Here is an 18,381-nt window from a genome sequence, read left to right as displayed (position 1 = left end):
CCAGCTAGCGTACCGGGCGAGAGGCGGGGTCACCCTGGGGCAACACAGAGACACACAGGACAAACAACCATGCACACACACACTCACACCTAGGGGCAATTTGGAGAGGCCAATTAACCTGACAGTTATGTTTTTGGACTGTGGGAGGAAACCGGAGTACCTGGAGAAAACCCACCATGCACAGGGAGAACATGGAGACTCCATGCAGAAAGACCGGGGCCGGGAATCAAACCCAGAACCTTCTTACTGCAAGGCAACAGCTCTACCAACTGCGCCACTGTGCAGCCCCTAAAATAATATATTTCTTAGAAAAGTTACAGACTGCAGCCTTATAGACAGTTGCTAATCTCCCTATCGGTGGATGTCCTTCAACTTCATCTAACTGTAGACTGTGGAGTTTTCAGAGAAATTACCAGAAATCCATTCATCCATCCATTTTCTGTTTGATGTGTGTATTTTTGTTTCTCAGACTGCATGATGAACATCCACAAGCGATGTGTGGCCAACGTCCCGAGCCTGTGTGGAACGGATCACACGGAAAGGAGAGGACGTATCCACATCTCCGCCCACATCACTGACGACGTTCTTGCCGTCACTAGTGAGTGCTCTCTGTCCATTCATCTCTTCATTTTTACTTTGACACACACACACACACACACACACACACACACACACACACACACACACACACACACACACAGCTTCTAAGCAAAGCGGTCCATCAGACTAAGACTGAAACTGGAAAGTCCATTTAGTCGTTCAATTATCCAACGATTGACCCACATCTCCAGCAGGATGTGTGCAGCCATGTGCCAGATTCCTCTGCCAGACAGCTGGGGATTGACTATGGAAGAGTAACTACACAGGTGTTAAATGTTGTCAGATGCAGAGCTGTTCAGGGCAGACAGACATGGGCAAAAATCAATCCAGACTATCCATATTGTATCTTTTCTTTTTCCGTTGAACTTATTTTTCTCTACCCTCTCCTCCGCAGTCAAAGAGGCAAAGAACCTGGTGCCCATGGACCCAAATGGCCTATCAGACCCCTACGTTAAGCTAAAGCTGATTCCCGACCCCAAGAGTGAGAGCAAGCAGAAGACGAAGACCATGAAATGTTGCCTCAACCCCACCTGGAATGAATCCTTCACTTTGTGAGACTTTCTTCTTCTCCTCTCTGTGCTTAGTGGTTTCAAGTCAACTTGTTCCTTTTCTGGCATTGTTTTTTAAAATAACAGGAAAGGTTGGCCTCATTTTTAGTTACATAAGCAACCCCCCTCCCCCCCAACTACCCACCTCCACCCACTCATTCCCCCCCATCCCCTTATGGTTTTGTCCATATTCTCTAAGATGACTGGTGTTTTTCTGGCTTACTGTAATAACAGAAAAAAAAGATTAATTTATGTGCTGAAATAAAGAGAGTCGGCATTCACATAAGACCTGCTTTCTGTTGATATCTCTTAGTAAGCTCAAAGAAAGTGACAAGGACCGACGTCTGTCAGTGGAGGTATGGGACTGGGATTTGACCAGCCGGAATGACTTTATGGGATCTCTCTCCTTTGGCATCTCAGAGCTACAGAAACAAGGAATAGATGGATGGTGAGGAGTAGAGATTATATTCTGGGCCTTCCGAAACCTTTCCTCATTTTGACATGTTACAACTGCAGAATTCTGTGTATACTGTTGCGATTTTACACAAGTGGACAAAATTGTTGGTACCCCTTGGTTAATGAAATCCACAATGGTTACAGAAATAACTTCAATGTGACAGAGGTAATAATGAATAAAAACTATGAAAATGAACAAATGAAAGTCAAACATTACTTTGCTTTTCAAACATGCTTCAACAGAATTATAAAAAAAATAAACTCATGAAATAGATGTGGACAAAACTGATGGTACCCTAAACTTAATATTTTGTTGCTAAGAGGAAAACCTTTTGAGGCAATCAAAAGGTTTTCCTGCAATCAAACAGTTCATGTAGTTGGCCATGAAACTTCTGCACCTCTCAGCAGGTATTTGGCCCACTCCTCATGAGCAAACTGCTCCAGTTGTCTCAGGTTTGAAGCCTTTTCCAGACGGCATGTTTCAGCTCCTTCCAAAGATGCTCAATAGGATTCAGGTCAGGGCTATAGAAAGCCACTTCAGAATAGTCCAATGTTTTTCCCTTATCTATTCTTGGGTGTTTTTAGCTGTGTGTTTGGGGTCTTTATTTTGTTTCAAGACCCATGACCTGTGACTAAGACAACGATTTCTGATACTGCACAGCACATTTCTCTCTAGAATCCCTTGATAGTCTTGAGACGTCATTATACTCTGCACAGTTTCAAGATACCCTGTGAACAATAGGGACACTGTTCGTTTTTTGATATGCTTAATTTTTCCAACTGCAAACATAGAGCTGATGTGCCTCGCCAAAAAGTTCCGTTTTTGTCTCATCTGTTGGTAGGACATTCTCCCAGAAGCTTTGTGGCTTGTCAACATGTAGCTTGGCAAATTCCAGTCTGACTTTTTTATGATTTCTTTTCAACAGTGGTGTTCTCCTTGGTCACCTCTCATTAAGTCCACTTTGGATCGCACCAACATTGGATGGTGCGATCTGACACTGATGTCCCTTGAGCTTGAAGTTCACCTTTATTGTCTTTAGAGGTTTTTTGTTACCGTTTGTATTATCCGTCTCTTTGTTTTGTCATCAATTTTCCTCCTGCGGTCACGTCCAGGGAGGTTGGCTACAGTCTTATGGATCTTAAATTTCTGAATAATATGAACTTCAAGCTGCTTGGAGATGGTCTTATAACCTTTACCTTTAACATGTTTGTCTATAATCTTCTTTCTAATCTCCTGAGACGGATCTTTCTTTCACTTCCTTTGGTCCATGTTCAGTGTGACACACAGCATGTCACCAAATAGCACAGTGACTACCTGTAGCTCTACATATAGGCCCACTGACTAATTACAAGAAACCTGTGATGCTAAGTAGTGGACACACCTTGATTTAACATGGTTCCTTTGGTCACATTATTTTCAGGGGTACCACTAGTGTAGTGTGCAAAAGTATTCGGCCCCTCTGAACCAATGCTGTATGAGACCTTGAGCACAATTGATTGAGGGGCTCCTCCTGCTGTTAATGGTATCTTCACACCAAACGCGTTTTGAGCATCAGGCACGTCTGGTTTACATTCAAAGTCTATGCGGAGGCGCGTTGAGGGTCGTTGTGGCGCGATTTGAACCGTTTGGAGCATTTGACAGGTCAGACGCTCCACATAGACTTTGAATGTAAACCAGACACGCCTGACGCTCAAAACGCATTTGGTGTGAACACACCATAAGAACAACAGTATTTCAACATGGATTTAGTGGAATACAGCAGGGGTAGTTTAATTGGCCGACTTTAAAAGCAATCAGTTATAATTGTAAATTACTGAGATACTATACATTTGTGAACAAACAGAGCTCAAACTCAAAAATTAAACTCATAGCATTGTTGCTATGGTAACAAAATAATCTAAATATGAAGATTGTTCTTTGCACTTCTACAAAGTAAACTTACCAGCTCCTTAAAATTTAAATTAAATGTTAAGCAATTTAAAATAATTTCATTTATCTATGCAGAAACTATTAAATCAAATTGAGCAACATTGACATTCTGAATAAACAAATTTTAAATTTCTCTATGTGTTTTAAAACATTAGCATTTATGTGGCCCCTGAAGGCCTGGGGGGCCTGAAGGAGCTACTGACTTAATTTGGATGTAACAAAAGTAAAAATAATTCATGTTTATTTTAATTGTATTTTTTTATTTGTTGGTTTTCAATAGCAACAATCCGTGTGTTTCAATAGCATTTCACTGACCAGTAACATATATTTACCTTGAGGCAAGGAAGTTGCACTCAGTGTCTTCATGTGTTGTTTCCTTCAGATGTTCTTGGTGCTGTGAGGGGAGGAAACGGTTTTTTCAAAGGGTTTGGTTTGGCTGGTTTGACTCGGTGTATTGTAAGACAGGAGGTAATGCCCTCCTGTCTGGTCATAGAAACAACAAAAAAGCCCATAACTGAATAGATCCACAGCTGAAGTGGGAAATGTGTTGACAGGACAATTATTAATTGAGCTTTTCTTAAATCTCTCCTTTCATTGTTTAAAGAAAATATAAATAAATAAATAAAGTTGCTACAAAACATGTAGGAGTCCCAGCAGGAACGTACTCCAGACATATGGAACCAGCATTGAACTGTATGCAAAACAATAGCCGTCGAGAAACACTTGCACTGTATGATGCTGCCTCACACCATTTCCATTTTGAAACATGGTGGTGGTCACATCATGCTTAGGGGATGCATTGTTTTTTTAGCAGAAACAAGGAAGATGGATGTAGCTAAATTCAAGGTACTGCTGGAAGGAGTCCTGTTTACAGGACGTAGAAGACTTTGAGACCAAGGGTTAGGGTTAGGTTAGCTCCGGTGGGGTTAGGGTTAGGGTTAGGTTAGCTCCGGTGGGACGGTTTGGATGAAAGCATATCCATGGTTTCAATGGTCCAGTCAAATGGCAGACCTAAAAGCATTTAAGAAAACTTAAAGTTGAATTTCACAGATGATTTCCACTTGATTGTTCTGAGATATTTTCAAAAAAGATGTGGCAAAAATGCTATTTTCTTGACTTGCCAAACCATAGATTGATGATTCAGGTTTTTATGTGAAAATGTGGAAAGGTTCAAGGGTTTGATTATCCTGTAATGTTTAATAAGAAGGACAATAAAGGCAGCGTCTAATGTATGTGTGAATATCGGACTTCAGGTTTAAACTGCTGTCCCAGGAGGAAGGAGAATACTTCAGTGTTCCTGTCCAGCCAGACGGAGAAGAGGGGAGCGAGTCGATACGACGGCAGATTGATGTAAGATTTGGACAAATAGATAAGCTAGAACTTTATTGGGCTTGTTTGTTTTTAACCAGGTTTTCTTTCCACTGTTGTTCCAAATTGTCTCCAGAGGGCAAAAATAGGTCCAGGGAAGCCGTCAGACTCGTCCTCGTCCTCAGTTTGTAAGTATGACAGCAACGGCAATCAGGACCGCGTCAAACTCGCAGACTTCAACTTTATTATGGTTCTGGGCAAAGGCAGCTTTGGAAAGGTCAGACTTCTTTTCAGAAGTGGGTTTCCGGCTTTATATAAAGCAGTGCGAACTTTAATTTCTATGGACACCCTTCAGGTGATGCTGGCAGAGAGGAAAGGTACGGATGAGTTGTATGCAGTCAAAATCCTAAAGAAAGATGTGGTGATCCAAGATGATGACGTAGAGTGCACCATGGTGGAGAAAAGAGTTCTGGCTCTGTCCGGCAAACCTCCATTCCTCACTCAGCTGCACTCATGTTTCCAAACCATGGTAAGATGAGTTCTGCTCATCTTCACACTTACCTACTATCAGCTGTTACTGTTTAAATTGACTCCTCTCACAGGAAAAAGAGGAGTTTATTTCTTTATTCTTTCCTCCTCCATAATTCCCTGTAGGATCGTTTGTATTTTGTCATGGAATATATCAACGGAGGAGACCTCATGTATCAGATCCAACAGGTGGGCAAGTTCAAGGAGCCTCATGCTGTGTGAGTATTCATGCTAACACACTGACTACACCTTGAACATTTTGAAATCTGTATGATCATATTTTAGTTTGTGTTCTAAATTAGAAATAGACCTGTGCTGTCATACTTGATGTTAAAGAGTAGAGCTCTGGATTCCCTGCATCTGCAGGAGCACAGCTGGACTCCATGTTGTGCTCGTCTTGCTGGAAAGGTTTAAAAACAGAATGCAGAATGTGCCACATTGAAATGACAATGCATCTTCATTTTCTGAATCTACTGGTCCCCATCTGGGATAGGCAGGCATTTCCGACCATAAACAGATGACAAGCACATCTGTCCAAACAGAGCACAATGCAGACCAGTGTGTTTGCTGTAAGCATTTTGGCCAGGATCACTACGGATTGTTGAACAGGGAAAAAAAAGAAGCAAAGAACCGTTTTAGGACAGAAAAAGTCTGAGCAGAGAAATCTGCTTCAGATGGGAGGGGAGGCAGCACCTGTCCGTCCATCCATCCCCTCACCCAGGGTCTTAACACCCTGGATTTTTTAAAATCATGTCGTTTCAACAGATTGACTGTACTTGATGTAGACACACTGACACTTTCAATATTATGCACAGAGTACTTAGCAGAGGTAACTAAAATTAATTTTAAAAATCCCTTCTGAATATCATCTCTGACATGAACACTGAACTACATGCATCTTTCTCTCAAATAGCCTTTTGGCTAACTGGCATGGTTACAAAAATGTTAATACGCATTGTCTCTATGCTACCGAATAAATTAAATTGAATCCATCCGTCCGTTCTGCCCTTTGAATCCATCTAAAGGATGAACAGAATCATTTGTCTTTCCATAGTTCTTCTCGTCTGTCCATTTGTCCGTCCATCTAATGTGTCCATCCGTTCTTCATATCCTTCCATCAATCTGTCCAGTCAACCATCTGCTCCTTCCATCCAGTCCTTCTGTCTGGTCATCGGCCCACTCCATTCTTCTGACCAGTCTGTCCACATTTTATTTATTGTTAATAGCCTCATAGAGACTAAGTGAACAGTTTTGTTCATCTGTGGCTTTTTTCATCACCTTCGAATAATCTTTCAATGTTGCAAAATATCTAATTTATGCAACATGTAGTCTTGCAGCAAAATGTTATTTTATTACAAGAAAACAGCAGTTATCTGCTAAGCTACTAGAACAGCTGTGAAAACCCTGCTACAGTCACTGCAAGCACATTTCTTACAACTTTGTTTTAACCAAAAAAAACTAGCCAGTTGCATCTCACAAAAAAATAGCATATGAACCATCACTATTTAAATATGAAGCGGGGTTCTGCGTTTCAGGTTCTATGCAGCAGAAATTGCCATTGGCCTCTTCTTCCTTCACTCCAAAGGCATTGTGTATCGGTGAGCCTGGTTTTGAATCCTTCCCACTCATCAGGCTTTTGTATTTTGTAATAGAACAATTGTAAGTAATGGGTTGGTTGTGGGTATTTGTACATGTTTACAGAGACCTGAAGTTGGACAATGTGATGTTGGACTCTGAAGGCCACATAAAGATTGCAGACTTTGGCATGTGCAAAGAGAACATGTTTGATGGCCATACAACAAAGACGTTTTGTGGGACACCAGACTACATTGCTCCAGAGGTGTGTTCATGTGTTTTCCTCTCGTCAACTGATATATTTGATCAATTGTTACAAATCTGGAACAACTGATTAACATGTTTTTCTTCCCAACAGATCATTGCTTATCAGCCTTATGGGAAGTCTGTGGACTGGTGGGCTTTTGGAGTTCTGCTTTATGAAATGCTAGCCGGACAGGTTTGTGCATCACCTTTAATCAACATTGCTATTAATAACCAGGAGTCAGGACTAAAGGAAAGCAGATAACTAAACTCACATGAAATGATTTAAATTTTCATTCAGCAGTGAACGTTGTCCTGGGGAATTCAGTGTTTTAGATTTGGTAGATGTGTCGCCAGCCTTTGATGCCATCAGTAACACAACAATCTTAGGCAGGAATCTCCACGTCTGTTTTATAGCGGCACAAGTTTTACCTAAGCATTTAAGTTTCAGTGCCTGCATGAACTAAATCCTGTCAGTTTCTATTGCTCTAATATAATATGTTGGAACCTCAAGTCTCTTTTATGGCCACATCTTTTGCAACATAGTTAGCAGATTTTTGAAAGATTGTTAATGCATTTTATAAAATCTACAATTACTTTTATAAAGCTGGCATTCAGCTATATTGTTCCTTCAAAAAATCCTAAGTTTTTCAAACTGTCTGAATGGCTAAAGGAAATTATAAACTGTTGTAAAATAAACCTTCAAGAGGACTCAGAAGACTGAGGTTGTCCTGGACAACGTGGTTTATTTCATCAGCCAACAGATTGGACGTTTGAATTTTACTGGCATTCCAAGGTTACAAACTGTAGGTGTTGTTATCGATCAATCAATAGATACTTTTTAAGGTTGCTCTAACCGTCGTCATCATTTGAGAAATATCAAAGTTTAGTGTTGAGATGATTATTCATGCTTTGCTTTTCTCTTGTCTAGACTTTTGTAACACACTTTTTAGCAACAACAAAAAATTCCTTTGATCAACTTCATTTGATAAAAAATACTTTACATCTACACTCATGTTTTAATGTATTTCAATTGGTTGCTCTTTCATTTTAGTACGGAATTGTTAAAGCCACAAGTATTCTCAAGGATCAGATGAACTCACTCTTTACAGACTGTTGCACTTCAGCTGTGGAACAAACTTGACTTGTTTTTCTGCCGTCTTGACTCACAAAAAGCAGCTGAAGACATTTCTATTCAAATATGTCTTTTCATCATTTCATATCTGCATTTAAGTGCATCATGTTATTTGTCATAAGCCACATTGTGATCTAGTAATACAAACAGAAATTTTAGGTGCGTTGCTGTTAAGAAGTGAAAATTAACTTATTCAAATTTTAATCAAAGTTAAAATATTGGAAACAATAATTAAAAATTGTGTATTTTTGTTCATCTGCAGCCTCCATTTGATGGCGAAGATGAAGACGAGTTGTTCCAGTCAATCATGGAGCATCATGTGTCTTATCCTAAATCCATGTCCAAAGAAGCTGTTGCTATCTGCAAGGGGGTGAGAACACATTGCAGTACACATACACCGTCTTTCATCATAATATAAAATCGATGTATATTTGTATATTTTTAGCTGATGACCAAACACCCAGGGAAGCGTCTTGGCTGTGGCCCAGAGGGAGAAAGGGACATCAAGGAGCACGCCTTCTTCCGCTATATTGACTGGGAAAAGCTGGAGAATAAGGAGGTCCAGCCTCCCTTCAAACCAAAAGCGGTGAGTGTATTTATTCCCTCATGCACACTTTCCACCTAATAATGGTATCCAGTCCCTAAAGTTTGCTTTAGAAATGATCCATGATTAAACAAAGTGAGTTGTATTCTTAGTCTTGCCTATGAGGTAAGTTATACAGTGACTTGTGAAAGGATTCATACCCCTTGAACATTTCCATATTTTGTCACATTACAACCAATCATAAATAGATTTTATTGCAATTTAATGTGAAAGACCAACACAAAGTGGTACACAATTGTGAAGTAGAAAGAAAATTATAGATGATTCAAAATATTTACAACTAAAAAACTGAAGAGTGGGCAAAAGTATTCAGGTCCCCTGAGTCAACAGTTTGTGGATCCACCTTTTGCTGCAATTGACATGACGCTGCCCCACCCCCCACCCCCCCCGCCCCCATGCGGAACTAGAGCTGTCCTCCGACAAGCACGCTGTTATTACGGACCTCGATGCATTACCCCAGACATTTTTTGAGTCATTTTTGCCTCATAAACCAACACTGAGGCAGAGACGGTGGGCAAGAAAATTCTCTAACTAGACCTACGTCAGGTCTAATAAGGTTATTAGCGGGAAATAACGTAGAAATCAACGATAGAACACAAGAGGAAAAACGAGGGACAAAAAAGTCTGGTTGGATGCAAGTGTGAATGCTGTGGGACGCAGTTTGCATACAAAATGGGTGAGAAATGACTTAAATAATACCGGCTTGTGAAAATCTGCCTTCAGGAAAATGCTTGGAAGTAAACAGTAGCATGAAACAGTGTGTCAAATACAGCAGTTACTGCAGTCTGTTTTCATGCTGCCATAGAGCTACCGGTGGAATCTACACATATAAAATCTTCACCTTTTGATCTGGAAATGATTAGATGTTTAGTATTGTTACTTTAATTTAACTGAGTTGTGCTTATTTATTGAGACTTAGCCGTCAGCCATGAGTCCTTAGCACGGAGCCGCGAGTCGTTAAGTCTCAGTACGGTGCCTGATCCATCAGTAATGTCGTTATGACAAAAAAGTGGGATGTTTACTACCAGTTACCTCCGTGGTTCTGACTAACTTGGTAGTTTCCGTCCATCAGTTTCATTCAACTGGACGTGAGGTGGGCTGCAGTCCATGATCCATTTTTTGTGTTATTCCAGATTCCTTTTTGGTTTTGGAAATGTAATAAATTGCTTTCCGCCCTTTACACCTGCTGGGTAACGGCTGTCGGGATCGTATATTACCCACTGACAACTGGGGCTGTGATTATTATTTTCCTCAAAATCTCTCTGACCCCAGCATGTTTTAAATACTGTCGTAGGTCTTGAATACTTTAGCACACTGCACTTTCATTTTCTATTGGTTAAAAATGTTTTAAATCATCAAAAAAAAAAATCTACTTCACAATTGTATACCACTTTGTGTTGGTCTTTCATATAAAATTCCAATGAAATAAGTTTGTGGTTTTAATGTGTCAAATATGGAAAAGTTCAATAGGTATGAATACTTTTGTAAGCCACTGTAGATATGAAAAATCCCCCATCACCAGAACACAACCATCTGCTACCATTGGTCACTACTCTGACAAATGTGAAGCTAAAACTTGTTAGTGTAGTCACCAATGACGAACCTGTATGCCCACTGCTTTCATTTAGACCAATGGAATTCCACAGTTTTTGCTGTGAGTGATTTGATTGGTTGATACCATATTTTAGTTGTATTTCTCTTTTTTCTCTTTTCGTCTTTTGTTGTTTTCTTTCCCTCACCCTTCATGAAACTCAATCCATTCCTCCATCTCTCCTCTCCACGGCAGTGTGGGCGTGATGCAGAGAACTTTGATCGCTTTTTCACACGCAACCCCCCTGAGCTGACCCCCCCAGATCAGGAGCTAATATCCAACCTGGACCAGGAAGAATTCCAAGGCTTCTCATATGTTAACCCTGAGTACAACCACCCAGCTCAATGACCATGTAACATTTCTCCTGGCTTTAATAGAAATCACCCATACTTCATAAACATAAAAACCAAACACGGAATTATTCTGATGATGTCATATTTGGGTTGCATCCAGCAATTTTTAACCTTTTAAGACCTGGCGTTACACATTAGCACTTTTTATGGCTCAGGTCGAAAAGGTTCAAAGACGTTTGAGCATTTGGGAAAGATATTTATTTAGTTTGTTCCAAAAGTATGAAAACTATTCAACCGGTTTGTTAGAGAGGAAGCTGAAGGTGTTAGCTTATCTTAGCCTCTAGCTAAAATCTGAGAAGCATCTGGAAACTGATTCCTTTCCGTTGCCCCTGCAAACCACTGTTATAGCTCAATATCCAACTAAACATACTACACATCTTGTTCAGCAGTGATTGTTTAATTTTATAAACAATAAAAATCTAACAGAGCAATAAAATCAAAAAGAGAAAATTAGCATTATCCTAAACTGGTTCTTCAATGATGCAGTTGAACATGTTAGTTTAGTTTAGCACAGCAAAAAACTCAGAAGCAGCTAGAAGATAAATTGGCTCTTTTTTTTTTAGAAAGCATCAATGAAACCTTTTGCCTGAAACAAGCTTATATTGGCTTAATGTAACATAAAGACAAAAAATGTCTGGAACCTGGTTCTCTAACTATTTTTACAACTTACTTTGAGAATATTATAAAAAATGTTTACATTGTCAGGTTTTATTTTTAAATGCCATATAAATGTATAAGTGTTCGTTAAATGCCATATTCATGGTTGAAAGAAAAATTGTAGTTAGCTTAAATTAGCATTGAGACTGTGTTATTAATGGACTTTGTTAAAGATTGTTTTATAAACTTCACATTCTAAACCAATAAAGGATTATTTTGTTTGTTGAAAATTATTTTAAAAACTTCACAGACTAAAACAAAAAATTGCTAACTTGTCTTAACAGATTGCATTAAAACTAATTGTTTTCCATATTTGCCACTCGTCTGTATTTTCTTCTATAGTATACGTTTTTAAGTTGACAGTAAAGTATTTATTTGCCTTCTTCAAATCCTGATGGGGTCAGAGGTGTGATAAAATAATTTTTCAGCTAGATCAAATGTAGAAATCTTTTCTTCTGCTGGATTCGTGTTATTACCACGTTATGTTTATGCTAAAATCATTCAAAGTATAGTGTAGTTGAGGCTTCACACATAGCTTAGTGAACTTGGATGCCTACTAACATCCTGACGTAGCCACCAACAGTTCTATGCCACCATAACATTTGTTAGTTACATGACTCGATGGTGGCGAGTTAAATTGACGCAGAAGAAGCAGTGCGATAAACCCTGATGTTTTCTCTCATCAGTTTGTTAGAAAATATATTAAATGTTTAATGTTACTAAATAATGTTGTATCTTTGTGAGCACAGTGGATCCAGGGGGAACTGAAAGGCAATTTTTCTGTAGCTTCTAGACTTCATTCTAACTTTATGACCTTCAGTCTCCATCTCGGTACCAAGCAGGACTGTTGACTTTAGGAAAGAAAGCAAAAAAATGCATCTCCAAAATGGCAGATTTTTAAATATTATTTAGATGGAAATGAAATATGTGCATAACTGAAAGCAACCTGCCCACATAATTATATATTCATGATCCAAGATAACAGGCCAGCATGTTTTCCAGTAGCGACTCTGTTCTGGGACCACTGTAGTTTAGCTTGTAACTGCTGCTCTTGTGTTGCCTCTACTGGCTGTATTTTTATCTTCAGTGCAGAAATGTTGCTTACATCTAAATGCCTCACATCAGCAGGCTGCTGGATGCCAGAGTCCAACCTGAACATACTCTGTCTCTGTGTCGCCTTCCCTGTAACCTGCATATTGATTAGGACAACCATTCATTGATGTTGATGAGTGTACTTTGATCACATGTTGGCAATTCATACAATGTAAATGAACTGACCAATTGCTTTGCTGTAATTTTTCAAATACTAGTTTCCTTTATTTTTGTCTGTAGGATCAAATATTATTACACTTTCTGTTTGATGTTGTGGTGAATGTACCTCCATTATTTTTTGCTGATTTATGATCCTTGTGCACAAAAGCAGGAAGAGTTGCACATTTTTTGTTTTTCATTGAAGGGTCTTTGCTTTTCTCTGGAGACAAGTTTTCCCTGTTACACTGTGTTTTCATTAATGGAGGGCATATCTTGTAAACAATTGTTTTTTCAAAATTTACATGATGTAGACATTTAGATTTTTGTGAAGTTATTTTATCCTCCAGAAACAGGATTTCCAGAAGTGCCAAAATAAGGTTAAGAATCATAAAGTTGTAGAAAAATACTTCTCCTAACAGCTGTGGAAAAGAGCAGCCATCATGTGCCATTTTGCAATACAGGTGTAATTATCATGACATGCATTACAGTCTATCCTAACTGTTGACCAACATTATTATGTCCCTTGAAAGTCCTTTTCATATAAAAGATGAAATGTCAAAGTTGTTTCATAATTTTGTAACTGTGTAACGATGCAAAGTAGTAACAATGTGTCAAATCTTGTGTCACATAACAAGGTGGCAGGAAGGAAACATCAAAGACTCCTGATTCTAACATCTTTGATTCTACCAGATGAGAACCATGAGCACTAATGGTGGTTATGGTAACTGTGAACAGCCAAGTCATAGAAAACTCCAGAGAAATAATATATATAAAAATACAATTTCTATATCAGAGAAATATTTGAATGTGATTTCTGGGTGGGAGAGATGCTATTGTTGATTGTGTAATTTCCTCGTATGACTGGAAACTCATAATATACTCACTGGTGCCTGCCAGACTACTTCTTCTGTGTGTGCCTTCTTACTGTTGCCACAACACATCTGACCGTTTGTTGAACTCCTTTTTGTGTACAGAGTTGTTTCTTGGAGACGGTGATGTTTCACAAACTCAGGTGTGATATCTAGAAAATTATTGCAGCACCAGATTTATAGCCATTTTTTTTTAGATAAAAATAGTCGTTAAAGCTGCTGCTACCAAGAGTATTACTGTAGCTACAAAACTATGCATAGTTATTTATCTGTTAATCATTCTGTTAAGTCAGTTACAGACTAAACTTTGCAAAAAAATAGAAAAAAAATTGTCGGCCATTTTTATTTTCTATTTTTCTGTTGTAACAATGTTTCTTGGTAATAAATCTTATGCTGCTGGAAAGCCTTTTGATTTCCCTTTAAATGATGCCACATTTGTAGAAACTTTCCAAATCCTATTGGTGGAGGGATGTGTTGATGTTATACTCCTGTAAAAATGAGTCTTGTCGTCACTCGAGGTTGTCTCACCAGAGAGATAGAAAGATCCTTAGGAGCTGATTTCTGTCTTCAAAGACATCAATGCTGAACTTCAGACTGGGTCATCACAGAGCGCCTGGAGGATTTGAGAGTAGAGAGGCTGCTTTTATGTCATGGCCTGGACTGCCTCTTGCCATGACCCCGAGCCCCAGTGAACACTTATGGGAACAGCCTGGGTGACCTCTGAGATGCCATTCCACATCAGTGTGTTACCAGCACTGGGCGGATACTCAATCCACATTCAAAAATACATAATTTGATTCCAAAGGAAAATTAAATGTTGTTGTAGCTCATTAATTCTTCAGAGTTATTGCAGATGCTGATGGCTGTTGGCAGGAAAGACCTCTTGTAGTCGTCTGTATCACAGTAAATGTGAAGAAGCCTCTGACTGAATATGCTCTGCTTTCCCAAGACAGTCTCATGAAGAGGATGGTGAGGGTTGTCCATAATTTTCCTGATTTTATGAAGATTCCTTCTTTGCATCTCATCTCCAGAGGTTCCACAGTCGTCCCCAGAGCAGAACCAGCCATTTTTATCAGGCTCTTGAGCCTTTTTAGGTCCTTGGCTCTGATGCTGATCGATGAAGAGATGATGCTCTCAACAAGACTTATAGAAGATCTGCAGCATCTGGCTGCAAACCTTGAAGGATCTTAGCTTCCTCAAGAAGTCCAGTCTGCTCTGTCCCTTCTTATAGACGCTTCACTGTTGTGTCTCCAGTCCAGTCTGTTGTCCAGATGAACACAGAGATATTTATATTCCTTAACCACCTCCAGTTCTTTTCCCATGATGGAAACAGGATTTGATCTAACCCTGTTCCTCCTGAAATCAACAATCATCTCCTTTGTTTTGTTCACAATTAAGATGAGATGATTGTTCCCACACCATGACACAAAGCGGTCCACCAGCTCTCTGGACTCAGCCTCTTGTCTATCTCTGATAAACCTGACAACTGCAGAGTCATCTGTGTATTTCTGTGGACGACAGAAGTCCGACTTGTGCTGGAAGTCTGAAGTGTACAGAGAGCAAAGGAATGGTGAGAGTACAGTGCCCTGCGGTGCTCCTGTGTTGCTGACCACCTGTTTAGACACAAAGTCCTTCAGTCTAACAAACTGTGGTCTGTTTGTGAGGTAGTCATAGATCCAGGTGATTGTTGAGGCCTCCACTTGTGTCTTCTGGAGTTTCTCACAGAGCAGATCAGGCTGAATTGTGTTAAATGCACAAAAGAAATCATTAACATGATCCTCGCAGTGCTGCTTGCTTTGTCCAGATGACAGTGGGTTTGTTGAAGTACGTGTAAAATGGCATCATCAACTCCAACCCCACGACAAAAAGCAAACTGCAAGGGCTCTTGATATGATGTGAAACGTCATGATATGGGATGTCATGGCAACAGGTACCTCAACTGAACCCGTTGAAGAATGTGTTCAGCTCATTTGCTCTGTCCAGACTTCCGTTTTTCTGATCCTCCTTTTGCTTGAAGATGCTAGTGTTTTGTATTTCTTCTTTCCCCAATTATCTATACCAATAAGTTACACCAAGCAAGAAGATTTAGTGAGTTTTAAAATTGGTGCTTAACCAACAAATGCATGTTCCTTAACAATACAGACCATTTAAGGCACAGGTGTCAAACTAAAGTCCTCAAGGCCCATTGTTCTGCAGTTTTTAGATGTGCCACAGGTACAAAACATTGGAATGAAATGGCTTAATTACCTCCCCCTTGTGTAGATATGTTCTCATGCTAATCACCTAATTATTCTATTCAGGTGTGGTGCAGCAGAGGCACATCTAAAAGTTACAGGACACCGGCCCTCCAGGACTGGAGTTTGACACCCCTGATTTAAGGGATACATAAACAGACTTGAGAAATATTTATTGCCAAGAAGCAATGTTACAACAGAGCAACAATTGTCCAAACACAAACTTCCTAAGGCAACAATGACTAAAATCTGGATCAGAGTAGATGATGGGGCTAGTGACTCATGTATTGGTCATATTATTGTGATTGTTCTTCCTAGAATAGTGTTTCTCAATTCCGGTCCCTGAGGAGCCGGCCTGCAAATGTTGGCGTTTCTGGTCTAGAAAACCAGATTGAAATGATTGAATGATCTCCTCTACATGTCAAGTGGTGCAGAAGCCTGTTAATCACTCAGTTATTTAAGTAAGGTGTGTGGCAGAAGGGAAACATTTAAAACCTGCAGGCCAGGGCTCCATGAGGACCAGAAGTGAGAAACACTGGACAAGAATGTATAACCCTGTTACTTCCAACTATGTTCAGAACTGAAGAAACCTTCTGGGTGCGGAGTAAATGTCAACAAACAAAAAAAGCCCTTCTACTTGAGCCTAGATCACATGACAGAATTTTTTTGCCCTGATTTCCCATTTTCAACAATCTTAGAACGCACCAATTATCAAGACAACTCTTTATGAAAATCTTAAGCAATAATCCTGCCATGTGTGGTGTGTTGAGACTGATCTGGTCGGAAGAACGTCAGAACCACTCCAACCTGAAATCGAGGATATTCACCATGTTAGATTGTCTTACCCCATATTGTAGGATGTATGGTTCTCATCAACTTCAAACAAGAACGCAGCCCGTTGAATGCAAGGATTAATTAGCAGTCCACAAAACACATGTAGACCAGTTGGGCAAACTCCCATGCACAGGGGGATCACCACCCCAGACTGCCAGTCCAGGGGAACTGCCCCCGATATTCATGCGATATTGCAGAGTCGCATGAGCCAACACAACCCTACAACATCCAGAGCCTTAAGGAACTCCGGGCGGATCTCATCCACCCCCGGGGCCCTGCCACCGAGGAGCTTTTTGACCACCTCGGCGACCTTGTCCCCAGAGACTGGAGAGTCCGACCCAAAGTACAAAGGCTCAGCTTCCTCAACAGAAGGCATGTTGGTGGGATTGAGGAGGTTTTCGAAGTATTCTGCCCACCGGCCCACAACGTCCCGAGTTGAGGTCAGCAGCGCACCATCCCCACTGTAAACGGTGTTGGTGCTGCACTGCTTCCCCCTCCTGAGACGCCGGATGGTGGACCAGAATCACCTCGAAGCCGTACGGAAGTCTTTCCCCACGGCCTCTCCAAACTCCTTCCACCCTTGAGTTTTTGCCTCAGCAACAACCCGAGCCACATGCCACTTCGCCCGCCAGTACCCATCAGCTGCTTCTGGAGTCCCACAGGCCAAAAAGGCCCAATAGGACTCCTTCTTCAGCTTGACAGCATCCCTCACCAAAGGTGTCCACCAATGGGTTCGAGGGTTGCCGCCGCGACAGGCACCAACAACCTTGCGGCCGCAGATCCGATAAGCCGCCTCGGCAATGGAGATACAGAACATGGTCCACTCAGACTCAAAGTCCCCCACATCCCTCGGAACGTGTTCGAAGTTCTGCCAGAGTTGGGAGTTAAAGCTCCGTCTCACATGGGACTCTGCCAGACTTTCCCAGCAGACCCTCACTACATGTTTGGGCCTGCCAGGTCTGACCGGCTTCCTCCCCCACCACCGGAGCCAACTCACCACCAGGTAGAGGTCAGTGGACAGCTCCGCACCTCTCTTCACCCGAGTGTCCAAGACATACGACCGCAGATCCGATGAAACGATGACAAAGTCAATCATCGAACTGCGGCCTAGGGCATCCTGGTGCCAAGTGCACATATGGACACCCTTATGCTTGAACATGGTGTTCGTGATGGACAATCCGTGACAAGCACAGAAGTCCAGCAACAGAACACCACTCGAGTTCAGGTCGGGGGGGCCGTTCTTCCCAACCACGCCCCTCCAGGTCTCACTGTCATTGCCCACGTGAGCGTTGAAGTCCCCCAGTAGAACAAGGGAGTCCCCAGGAGGGGCACTCTCCAGTACCCCCTCTAAGGACTCCAAGAAGGGTGGGTAATCTGAACTGTTGTTCGGCCCGTAAGCACAAACAACAGTCAGAACCCGTCCCTCCACCCGTAGGCGGAGGGAGGCTACCCTCTCGTTCACCGGGGTGAACCCCAACGTACAGGCGCCCAAATGGGGGGCAACAAGTATGCCCACTCCAGCCCGGCGCCTCTCACCGTGGGCAACTCCAGAGTGGAAGTACGTCCAGCCCCTCTCAAGGAGACTGGTTCCAGAACCAGAGCCATGTGTCGAGGTGAGGCCGACTATTTCTAGCCGGAACCTCTCAGCCTCGCACACTAGCTCCG

The 18,381-nt window shown here is 41.2% G+C and overlaps 1 protein-coding gene across 3 annotated transcripts in view; it reads left to right on the top strand.

Annotated features, from left to right (window-relative positions):
* Nucleotides 1-18,381, top strand: part of prkcba (protein kinase C, beta a) — a 91,502-nt gene that overhangs the window by 63,205 nt on the left and 9,916 nt on the right. Inside the window, exons 5-18 of one of the 3 annotated variants that reach the window (XR_014087224.1) lie at nucleotides 470-598; nucleotides 995-1,151; nucleotides 1,462-1,596; nucleotides 4,788-4,884; nucleotides 4,979-5,119; nucleotides 5,198-5,371; nucleotides 5,497-5,588; nucleotides 6,906-6,968; nucleotides 7,072-7,210; nucleotides 7,304-7,384; nucleotides 8,586-8,693; nucleotides 8,769-8,909; nucleotides 10,714-13,266; nucleotides 13,310-13,680. Coding sequence is in view for 2 of the 3 variants with exons in the window: in XM_008406060.3 (XP_008404282.1) it covers nucleotides 470-598; nucleotides 995-1,151; nucleotides 1,462-1,596; nucleotides 4,788-4,884; nucleotides 4,979-5,119; nucleotides 5,198-5,371; nucleotides 5,497-5,588; nucleotides 6,906-6,968; nucleotides 7,072-7,210; nucleotides 7,304-7,384; nucleotides 8,586-8,693; nucleotides 8,769-8,909; nucleotides 10,714-10,866 (1,610 nt within the window). In the remaining variant the exon portion in view is untranslated. Of the gene's footprint in view, nucleotides 1-469; nucleotides 599-994; nucleotides 1,152-1,461; nucleotides 1,597-4,787; nucleotides 4,885-4,978; nucleotides 5,120-5,197; nucleotides 5,372-5,496; nucleotides 5,589-6,905; nucleotides 6,969-7,071; nucleotides 7,211-7,303; nucleotides 7,385-8,585; nucleotides 8,694-8,768; nucleotides 8,910-10,713; nucleotides 13,681-18,381 lie in introns of those variants that run through there. The other 2 variants (XM_008406060.3, XM_008406066.3) reach the window with 2 other exon arrangements.

This window comes from Poecilia reticulata, chromosome 1 (genome assembly GCF_904066995.2).
Source record: "Poecilia reticulata chromosome 1, P_reticulata-male-v2, whole genome shotgun sequence".
NCBI lineage: Eukaryota > Metazoa > Chordata > Actinopteri > Cyprinodontiformes > Poeciliidae > Poecilia > Poecilia reticulata.
This window is presented reverse-complemented; position numbering and strand designations above follow the sequence as displayed.